The 12267-nt window shown below is 37.1% G+C and overlaps 1 protein-coding gene across 1 annotated transcript in view; it reads right to left on the bottom strand.

Annotated features, from left to right (window-relative positions):
* LOC115210582 overlaps nucleotides 1-10929 on the bottom strand; it is a 174287-nt gene extending 163358 nt beyond the window's left edge. The window contains exons 1-2 of the mRNA XM_029779185.2: nucleotides 10486-10929; nucleotides 6079-6226 (exon numbers count right to left, since the gene is read on the bottom strand). Of these exons, the coding sequence (XP_029635045.2) occupies nucleotides 6079-6226; nucleotides 10486-10551 (214 nt within the window). The 5' untranslated portion in view covers nucleotides 10552-10929. The remainder of the gene's footprint in view (nucleotides 1-6078; nucleotides 6227-10485) is intronic.
* Nucleotides 10930-12267: the final 1338 nt, after the last annotated feature.

The raw sequence follows: 12267 nt of genomic DNA, 5'->3' as shown, positions 1-12267 counted from the left end.
TGGTCAAACCATCCAACCCGTGCTAGCATGGAAAACGGACGTTAAACGATGATGATGATGATGAAAATATGGAAGTATCGTTAGTATACCAATGAAATTGCCTGACAGTATTTCATCTGTCTTTATGTTTTGAGTTCAAATTCTGCCATAGTCAACTTTGCCTCTCATGAAATAAGTACCTTTTGAACACTGGGGGTCAACTTACACCCTCCCCTTGAAATTTCTGGCCTTATGTCAAAATTGGCAAAACCAATATTGGAACTAATTAGGCCAGTGAATAAAGAAAATTGGTAGGGTGGTGGGAAAAGAATGCCCTATTATATTTTGTTATGCCTCTTTATGTGATTTTAAATCCCAACAAGGTCCACTTTTTCATTCAACCTTCAGAATCAATGAAATAAATATTTGTCACACCTTGGATCAACATAATTGAAGATACCACTCCATGACCTAATTTGAGGTATTGTGCCTTTGTTAGAAATCAATACAAGGTTCAATTAGCCTTGTTCGGGAAAAAAAGATCATAGGGTTTCAGCTCTTATGGGCAGTCCACCTTTGCATATAGGTATCCAGTGGGGTTTTCTTGAGACACTTTTTTGGAACAGTATAATGCATTTTATTTACCTACAAATACAGAAAATACAATGAAATGTTCAATTCAGAATGCTAGCTTTCCAACAAGCTCTCTGTTGTCTGGCTTTAATTTCCTGTGGTTCTGATCCACTTAGAATCATTAATATTGAGGCTGCACAAGAACCTTTGTCATGCATGTCATGCAGCTGCATGACATGCTAGAAATAACAGCCAAATCTCTCTCAAATCATACATTATCTTTTAAAATTAAAAGAAATTGGAACCACTGCTTCTCTACATTGAGAAGTCACACCTTGAATACTATGGCACTCCATCGGTTACAGTGAAGAGGATTCCAGTTGATCTGATCAATGGAACAGCCTTCTCATGGAATCAACATACAAGTGACTGAGCACTCCACAGACATGCTTACCCTGAACATAGTTCTGAGGGGGATTCGGTATGACACAGAATGCGACAAGGCTGGCACTTTGAAATACAGGTATTACTCATTCTTGCTGGCTGAGTGAACTGGGGCCGCATGAAATAAAGTGTCTTGCTCAAGGACACAATGTGCTGCCAGGAATTGAACTCATAACCTTACAACTGTGATCCAAATACTTTAACCACTAAAACATGCACCTTCGCAGTACTATGGACATGTGGTCAGAACCTCTCAGGAAAGGATCCAAGACAGATTCTTTAAGCTGAGACAATGAGCAGGAGATCTACGTAGGAATAGATCAAGAGCAAAATGGTCGGATAATATCCATAGACTCAGTTGGTTGTGCTTAGGAATCCAGCTGGAAAGTGTGATGTCAGACACTTCTGACAGGACCCTATGGAAGAGGTGCCTGAGGACTCTACCCACCCTCTGTGACCCTTCCAGAAATAGCGAGTAGGTGGATGCAATAATGGATGGATGGATAGAAAACAGGATAATTATTGTCATAGGGACACTGAAAATATTATTTTCAACTCTAGGCAAAAGGCATGAAATTTTTGAGGGAAGGGAGCCAGTTGATTAGATTGACTCCAGTATGCAACAGCTATTAATTTATCGACCCCAAAAGGATGAAAGGCGAAGTTGACCTCGGTGGAATTTGAACTCAGAATGTAAAGAGATAGATGAAATACCGCTAAGCATTTCGCCCAATGTGCTTATGTTTCTGCCAGCTCATTGCTTTGATGCAGTGAAAATAATAAGACAAGATGGTCATGGCTAAAATGCTTTTGATGATAGGTCTGTTCAACCAAGGCTAACTTGGGGCTAAACAACAACATAGGCACAGGAGTGGCTGTGTGGTAAGTAGCTTGCTTACCAACACATCGTTCTGGGTTCAGTCCCACTGCAGAGCACCTTGGGCAAGAGTCTTCTACTATAGCCTCGGCCCGACCAAGGCCTTGTGAGTGGATTTGGTGAACTGTCGTATATATATATATATATATATATTTATGTGTGTGTCTGTGTGTATACGTTTGTGTGTCTGTGTTTGTCCCCCCAACACTTGACAACCAGTGCTGGTGTGTTTACGTCCCCATAGCTTAGTGCTTCCGCAAAAGACATCGATAGAATAAGTACTAGGCTTACAAAGATTAAGTCCTGGGGTCGGTTTGCTCGACTAAAGGCAATGCTCCAGCATGGCCACAGTCAAATGACTGAAACAAGTAAAAGAATAAAAGAATCAACAAAAAACTTCTAGTTCTTCTTCTCTAAAAATCTAAAAATCATTAATATTGAGGCAGCACAAGAACCTTTGTCATGCATGTCATGCAGCTGCATGACATGCTAGAAATAACAGCCAAATCTCTCTCAAATCATACATTATCTTTTAAAATTAAAAGAAATTGGAACCACTGCTTCTCTACATTGAGAAGTCACACCTTGAATACTATGGCACCCCATCGGTTACAGTGAAGAGGATTCCAGTTGATCTGATCAACGGAACAGCCTTCTCATGGAATCAACATACAAGTGACTGAGCACTCCACAGACATGCTTACCCTGAACATAGTTCTGAGGGGGATTCGGTATGACACAGAATGCGACAAGGCTGGCACTTTGAAATACAGGTATTACTCATTCTTGCTGGCTGAGTGAACTGGGGCCGCATGAAATAAAGTGTCTTGCTCAAGGACACAATGTGCTGCCAGGAATTGAACTCATAACCTTACAACTGTGATCCAAATACTTTAACCACTAAAACATGCACCTTCGCAGTACTATGGACATGTGGTCAGAACCTCTCAGGAAAGGATCCAAGACAGATTCTTTAAGCTGAGACAATGAGCAGGAGATCTACGTAGGAATAGATCAAGAGCAAAATGGTCGGATAATATCCATAGACTCAGTTGGTTGTGCTTAGGAATCCAGCTGGAAAGTGTGATGTCAGACACTTCTGACAGGACCCTATGGAAGAGGTGCCTGAGGACTCTAACCCCCCCCCCTGCGACCCTTCCAGAAATAGCGAGTAGGTGGGGGCAATAATGCATGGATGGATTGAAAACAGGATAATTGTTGTCATAGGGACACTGAAAATAATATTTTCAACTCTAGGCAAAAGGCCTGAAATTTTTGAGGGAAGGGAGCCAGTTGATTAGATTGACCCCAGTATGCAACAGCTATTAATTTATCGACCCCAAAAGGATGAAAGGCAAAGTTGACCTCGGTGGAATTTGAACTCAGAATGTAAAGATAGATGAAATACCACTAAGCATTTCGCCCAACGTACTTATGTTTCTGCCAGCTCATTGCTTTGATGCACTGAAAATAATAAGACAAGATGGTCATGGCTAAAATGCTTTTGATGATAGGTCTGTTCAACCAAGGCTAACCTGGGGCTAAACAACAACATAGGCACAGGAGTGGCTGTGTGGTAAGTAGCTTGCTTACCAACACATCGTTCTGGGTTCAGTCCCACTGCAGAGCACCTTGGGCAAGAGTCTTCTACTATAGCCTCGGCCCGACCAAGGCCTTGTGAGTGGATTTGGTGAACTGTCGTATATATATATATATATATATATATATATTTATGTGTGTGTCTGTGTGTATACGTTTGTGTGTCTGTGTTTGTCCCCCCAACACTTGACAACCAGTGCTGGTGTGTTTATGTCCCCATAGCTTAGTGCTTCCGCAAAAGACATCGATAGAATAAGTACTAGGCTTACAAAGATTAAGTCCTGGGGTCGGTTTGCTCGACTAAAGGCAATGCTCCAGCATGGCCACAGTCAAATGACTGAAACAAGTAAAAGAATAAAAGAATCAACAAAAAACTTCTAGTTCTTCTTCTCTAAAAATCTAAAAACTTATGTGTGAAGGTAGTTTCTCAGTTCTAATAATTAACCCATTAGTGTTCAGATTACTCTGTTAAATGTAATGCTTTTTTATTTAAATTGTTTTGAATTAATCATGCATTACCTTATAGCTTTGAGGTTTCAATGATGTGATTGTTTATTTTTAGACTGTCAATGTAGGTTAGGAGTGAGAGGCTAGATATGGCCAGTTTGAATATAAAATATGTAGAATATATTGGGCTGGATTTGGCCAGTTTAAACACTAAAGGGTTAAATCAAACCAACTAAAGATAGAAGAAAACAATTGGCAGTTGTTAGAGAAGGGGACAAAATGCCACATAGTTCTAACTACCAGCATTCTGAGTTCAAATCCAGTTATGGTAAAGTTTGATAAAATGATGTAATAAACCAGGGTGGTGGATTATCAGAATTGTGATAATCCACCGTCCAACCCATGCTAGCATGGAAAGCAGAGGTTAAACGATGATGATGATGATGATGATGATGATGTGAGAGTATTGGATGAGATAATCATCATTGTCGTCATCATCATCATCATTTTTATGCTAGCTTTTATTGCTGACATGGTTGGATGGTTAGACAGAATCCTACAGGTCAGATGAGCACATTGTGTCTTAGTCTCAGCATGGTTTTTATGGCTGGCTGCCCTTCCCAATGCTAACCTCTTTATAGAGTATACCAGGTACTTCTTTCCATGGCACCAGCACTTGTGAGGTGATCTTGTAACCAGCAAGACTAATGAGCCCTCTCAGTTGAGAGGGACTATAGATGATTGAGTGGTCACATTTTATGAGATTCTAGTTCTTTCAATCTGGTTTTATAGGAGACAGACTTAATCTGTCACCCAGTTTAACACCACCATTTGGTTCCTGATAGACTTTAGAATTCACTCTGTTGCAAGCATTCAATCTAGCTCTCCACGTTCAGGATAACTTTCTCCATTCCTCCAACCAATCTCAAAATAAGTAAGTACTGTCTTGAATCCTAGAACACATAAGGGTCATAATCATGCATAAGTGACTGAAATCATACCACTCCCCTTGAACAAAATGCCAGTCCTTAACAGAGTTACTCATTTACAGCTGCGTGGACTGGAGCAACATGAAATGAAGTGTTTTGCTCAAGAACACAACACAGTTTGGTCTGGGAAGTGAAGCCACAATTTTGTGATCACGAGTACAACCACTAGGCCACACACTCCCCCCAGTCTCAGAGGCCCTAACAGAATAAATTATCATGAGAGATATCCTTTATTTTTTTATTAAAAGGTAAAAAGAAGACCCTGAGAAAATATATAAACTAGCCACAATGTTCTCTAAACAAGACGGTATCATTAACCAATGTGTAGAGAAATGTATTGAACCGATTTTTGCAGTCTTTATGTTGAAAATGATTTTTATCTTTAGGCCAGGAGACTAAGGCACATAGCCTAATGGTTTGGGTGTTGCATTCATGATCATAAAATCATGTTTCGATTCCTAGATAGGGCAGTGTATTGTCTTCTTGAATAAAACATTTCATTTTACATTGCTCCAGTGGTAAATTGTTCCAGCTGTAAATGAGTTCCAGCAATAGGTGGACGTTAACTCTGCAATGGACCTGTGCCCCAATCAATAGAGGTGGGGGTACTGTAATCTCAATCACTTATGCTCCATAGAAACCAGGTTAAAGCTCCTGCATTACGTGTCCAAGAGCCCATAAAAGACCTTTGCTGTGATAACCCTAAGTCATGAGAGAAGGCAGTGCTTACGATCTGTTAGAGAGCCTCTGATATTGGTAGTATGGAGAGAGGGAAGTAGGAAAGTATCCTCAAAGTGGAAACCTGCCCAAATGCTTGCAGCAGAATGGACTTCACTAAAGGTGTCAGATGCCAATGTTAAACTGGGTGATGGGTAGGCTATGGTGATATTTGAACTCAGAACACAAAGAAGTGAAACAAATATTACAGAGCATATGGTCCAACATTCTTACACTTCTTCTAACCCACCACTTTGGATTGGTAATTTTTTTTATCAACCCTGAAAGGATAAGGGGCAAAGTTGACCTTAATTGAATTTAAACTCAGAGCACAGAGAGCCCGAACAAATATCATGAAACAGTCAGTCTGACATTTTTATGATTCTACCAAAGAAGGAGAGAGAGAAAGAGGAGGAGAGCGATATTAGTATTGAGAAAGTAGTAAAGATTCACCTTCCATTATACTGGCATTGGTTTTTTCATGGCTGTAGTGTTTATCAAGTTGGAATCCATACACCAAGGAAGTAAAGTGCTCAGAGACAGTGAGACCTTTCTCTTCAAAATCACTCTCAGCCTGGGCATCATCTATGAAAGGTGGAACCTACAAGAAATAAATAGTTGTTTGTCAGATATTTGTGGCTGCTGCTGTTGTTGTTCTTTTTGTTGATTGGCCCTGGGTCAGGCCTGATTGATTAGACCTATGTTCTGATTGAGATACCATCCCGTGTGAGTTCTGCCCATGACTCTTTCACCACTGACTTGGACTACAAAGTCACTTTCAGCACAAACATCAGCCAAGGAGACTGGATAGAAACTGACAAACCTAATGCTGGAGCCAATGATGTTTTGATTAAAAGTATTTCTGGTTTGATCATCTCTTCTACACTACATTATTTACATTATTTACATTTGACGGATATTTGTCCTCATCTTGTTTGTTGTTAACACAGAAGTGTGGACTTTTGTGGATAAGTCCACACTTCTGTGTTAACAACAAACAAGATGAGGACAAATATCCATCAAAGGTAAATAATGTAAATAATGTGCATAATTCCTCATCTCTTAAATATACAACTGTGTTATCTACACTATTTTTCAGATATAATATATCTAGGGTCACATGATCCAGTTTTCTTTCTTCCCTTTAACATGTCAGGGTGTGATTTGAAATAAATTTAGCTGCTATTTCTAGCCCATTAAGTGACTATGTAGAGGCTCCAATTCAATGACAGATCCTCCATGCAATTGTTTGTTTGTTTGTTCCTTCTCGAGCCATGCCTGGCTCATAAAGGCCGGATTCCCAGTTTCCTTGGCATATAGGTTCCCCACCTGGATGGGATGCTGGTCCATCGCAGGTAAGCTGTAGGATGCAGGAGGAAAGAGTGAGAAAAAGTTGTGGTGAAAGAGCCAACAGAAGTTCGCCATTACCTTCTGCTGGAGCTGTGTGGAGCTTTGGTGTTTTGCTCATAAACATACACATCGCCCGGTCTGAGATTCGAACCCGTGATCCCTCGACCACAAGTCCGCTGCTCTAACCACTAGGCCATGTGCCTCCAATTGCAATTGTTTGGACAACTTGAAATAGCGAACAGATTTCCCTCAAATAACATTTGGGAACAAAGAACATATTGGACAATGTACTCCAATATATTTAAATATAAGGGGTCGCAGATGAAATGTTGCCAATCTTAGTCTGCTTCATCAGGGTTGATCTAGGGTCTAAACAATAGCAATAACAACACTGCTGCTGTTCTTGAATATGAGAGAAAGTATTGAGTTAATGTGACAGTTTTATATAATGTAGTGCATGTTGTATATCATCATCATCATCATCATTTAATGTGCTTTTTCCATGCTGGCATGGGTCGGATGGTTTGAGAGGAGCCAATGGGTTCAAGGACTACATTGTGTTCCAGTGTTTGCTTCAACATGGTTTCTATGGCTGAATGCCTTTCCTAATGCCAACCCCTTCTTATATATTATATACATATGTATGGATATATATATATATATATATATATATATATATATATATATATACTGTAAGTTTAGAGGGAATACTTGATAAGTGTAAGCACCTGTATATGCCAGATAGTGGCAGAGGTGAGAGAATATATCAAACATAAATTGAAAACAGAACATGTTTTGGCGTTAGGAAGGGCATCCAGCTGTAGAAACACTGCCAGATCAGACTGGGCCTGGCGCAGACTCCCGGCTTCCCAGACCCCAGTTGAACCGTCCAACCCATGCTAGCATGGAAAACGGACGTTAAACGATGATGATGACAAACACAAAGTATATCGCGGTACACGTGCTTCAAGCTTTATAAACAATCTGTTATTACATCAGATGTATGCTGATGTAATAACAGATTGTTTATAAAGCTTGAAACACGTATACCGCAATATTCTTTGTGTTCTGTTTTCAATTTATGTTTGATATATATATATATATATATATATGGGAAAAAAATTAAAGGTAGAAAATGCTAAAATAATTTTATCATAAAAAAACATTTTAGTACCAGTTTCAGTCATTGAGACTTTTTCAACTCTAAGTATGGAAAACGATTAAATTTTTGAAAAATTTAAATTTTGGAAAAATTAAATGAAAAGAAGAAGAAGAATAATGAACAATGGGATTTTTTGAAGACATTTCAATCTTTAATTTAGCCTTAAATATACACATTTACTTCCTAGAACAGATACATAGTTTAGTAGTTAGTGACCGTGAGTTTGTGGTTTCAATTCTTGGACAGGGTGCTGTGTTGTGTCCTTGAGCAAAGGACTTCATTGCACATTGCTCCAGTCCACTCAGCTCATGATGGTAAGATGTATAGGGTGAAGAGAGAAATGGAGAAACTAAATGATGGAGGGAGAGTCAGATAGGTTCCATGATATCCTAAGTTGTAATGGAAACAATGTACAGAGAACTGAAGATGTCTACTAATATCCTGAGTAACATCTGAGGCATAGTACAGTGAAAGTGAGATGAGGAAAGAAAGGTCAGGAGATTAGTATTAGGAATGTGAGCCCTAGGGTTATGAGTAGTAGAGACATGTGTGACAATGGCATGGATGGTTGATATGAGAGTGATAAGAGGGATGTCTGATTAGAGGAGCAAGTGAAATCTGCGTTGGAAGAATGTAAATCTATTAAGAAGGCCAAAATTGTAGCCTGTATAAAAAATATTCAAATCTGGCAACAAAATATTGAAAACTTTTAAAATGTTTCGTTTTTTTATTTGGTTTGCATGATTCTTTATGTGAATTTGTGTGTTGAAGCATATTTTATTGTGTCTGGGGAGAGTCATTCTCTTTTAGGGCCTTATTAATTTAACACACTCATTAGTGTGTTAAATTAGGTAGGTGGTTGCCAGTAACCACCTAACTGGCCCTCATGCCAGTGGCACATAAAAGCACCCACTACACTCTCAGAGTGGTTGGTGTTAGGAAGGGCCTCCAGCTGTAGAAACTCTGCCAGATCAGATTGGAGTCTGGTGCAGCCATCTGGTTTGCCAGACCTCAGTCAAGTCGTCCAACCCATGCTAGCATGGAAAATAGACGTTAAACGATGATGATGATGATGATGATGATTTCCACTCATTTACTTATTTATTTTTCCTAAAATTTTTTATCGTCTTGCAACCTTTTCAATGGATAATAGCATATCAAATAACTTATAAGATACTTCCATAATTGAATGCTTTCACTATTTGAAAGCTTTCCTCATTAAATAAACTTGATGCTGTACAATGGAATTGAACCTAGAACTATGTTATTGTGAAACAAACTTCTTAATCACACAGCTAGATCTGAGCATTTTATGTTTAATAAGTTATTTAAAAGATTAAGTTTGTGACACAGTTCACATTCCTAGTTGGAGCATTTACATATATTTAAGTGCAAGCAGTAAGAAGTTTACTTTCCAACTACATGGTTCTGGGTTCAGTCCCGCTGCATGGCACCTTGGGCAAGTGTCTTGTATTATAGCCCCGGACCAACCAAAGCTTTGTGAGTGGATTTGGTAGACAGAAACATAAAGAAGCCCATCATATATGTGAAAGTGTGTGTGTGTATAAGTAAGTCTTTGTGTCTGTGTTTGTCACCTACTACCGCTTGACAACCGATGTTGGTATGTTTATGTTCCTGTAACATAGCAGTTCAGCTAAAGAGATTGCTAGAATAAGTACCAGACTTAAAAAAAAAGATCTCAAGGTCAATTTATTTGACTAAAACTCTTCAAGGTGATGCCCCAGTATGGCCACAGTCAAATAACTGAAACAAGTAAAAGATAAAAGAAAAATATTTTACGGATAAGGTGTAGGAGTGGCTGTGTGGTAAGTAGCTAGGTTATGAACCACATGGTTCCGGGTTCAGTCCCACTGTGTGGCACCTTGGGTAGGTGTCTTCTACTATAGCCTTGGGCTGACCAAAGCCATGTGAGTGGATTTGGTAGACGGAAACTGAAAGAAGCCCGTCGTATATATGTGTGTGTATATATATATATATATATGCATATATACATACATATATATTTATATACATATATATATGTGTGTGTGTGTGTCTGTTTGTGTGTCTGTGTATGTCTCCCCGACATCACTTGACAACCAATGCTGGTGTGTTTACATCCCCATAACTTAGTGGTTCGGCATAAGCGACTGATAGAATAAGTACTAGACTTACAAAGAATAAGTTCTGTGGTCGATTTGCTCGACTAAAGGCGGTGCTCCAGCATGGCTACAGTCAAATGACTGAAACAAGTAAAAGGGTAAAAGAGCTATGTTGTCATTTCATATTCACAACAAACCTAAGCAACATTAAACATAAGCAAAAGAGAAATTGTCCATGGTACTTACATCCTCTTGACTCAAAAGCTGAGCTGTATTTTTGTGGCGTTTTAGAGTTTTGTCTTCTTGATACATTTTCACAATAAAAAAAAAAGGTTATATTTTTTTGTATATATTTCTTAATTTTACTTTCCTGCTGCCTTAAATTTGGACATATCAGTGGTGGTCTTTATCTGAATTGTTTTTCCTCTTTTTTTTTTTTCGTGCTCACAAAATCTACTGGTGCTGCAGATAAAGTATTATATCATATGATACATAGTTGAATAATATGTTGATTATTCTTTATAGACAATAGGCTTGCTCTGTTCCTCACTTCTGGCAGATTTATAATCAAAGGTGTTCCAGATGTGACCATTCCATATTTTATTCAAACATAGTACAATCAGGACTGCAACATTTAGCTCTTTCATTATAATATTTCAATTGAAAAACACTTTAAATTAAATATCTTTAAATTAATTAAGAATATAGTGAAAAATATATTAAAATGATTTGTCATTATTTGGAACATTAGCATGAAATTTTAATGTCTAAACTATACAGGTGACTTAGTATCAAAAGGGTTAATATGTTGTTTTTTAAGACAATCTATTGGCTGGAATTAAGAGAAATTTAGTCGTTAGGAAGATATATATAGAAGCTCCTTCACTGAACATCATTTTGAAAATTTTTGGTGATCATAAAGCATACACTTAATGTCCAGGAATGTCACAGAAGGTCCTAATAACAATGTATTATTAAGGTGATTAAATTCTTACATATTGTTGCTTTCTTTTCTTTTTTAATGATAAATAGACTTGGATTGAAATGAGACTACGTGATTATATGTGCAAACACATGAGTACACACATGTGTGTGCGTATGTGTGTGTGTGTGTATGTGGGTGCAGATGTGAATGTGATTGTGTGTGTGTGTTATGTATAAATATGAGTGGCGTCTCTCTGCCCATCTCTCTCTTTCTCTGTGTGTGTAGATGTGTGTGTGTGTATATATATATATATATATATATATATATATATATATATATATATATATTATATATATATATATATATATATATATATATAATATATATATAGATAGATAGATAGATAGATAGATAATTATGTGTGTAAAATTTATGAATACGATTATCATTTATCTTAATGTGTGTAAGGTGTGCATGTATAATAATGAATATATGTAAATGTGTATATGTATATATAATTAAGTATATTTATGTATATGTGTATGTATGTATATATATACATATACATATATATCTATATATATATATATATATATATATATAATATATATATTATATTTCATATATATTTACACATCGTGCTTATGAGGTGTTTTGGTGGGCAATTTAACTGGCCTTGTGCATATATATGTATGTATGGACGTTCGTATATGTAAGTATAACGTTTGTTCTGCTATGTGTGTGTGTGTATATATATATATATATATATATATATATATATATAATATATATATAATATATATATAGATAGATAGATAGATAAGATAGATAATTATGTGTGTAAAATTATGAATACGATTATCATTTATCTTAATGTGTGTAAGGGTGCATGTATAATAATGATATATGTAAATGTGTATATGTATATATAATTAAGTATATTTATGTATATGTGTATGTATGTATATATATACATATACATATATATATATATATATATATATATATATATATAATATATATATATATATTCATATATATTTACACATCGTGCTTATGAGGTGTTTTGGTGGGCAATTTAACTGGCCTTGTGCATATATATG

Source organism: Octopus sinensis, linkage group LG4 (genome assembly GCF_006345805.1).
Source record: "Octopus sinensis linkage group LG4, ASM634580v1, whole genome shotgun sequence".
Taxonomy (NCBI): Eukaryota; Metazoa; Mollusca; class Cephalopoda; order Octopoda; family Octopodidae; genus Octopus; species Octopus sinensis.
Note: the sequence above shows the minus strand (reverse complement) of the source record. Positions and strands in the feature narration are given on the sequence as shown.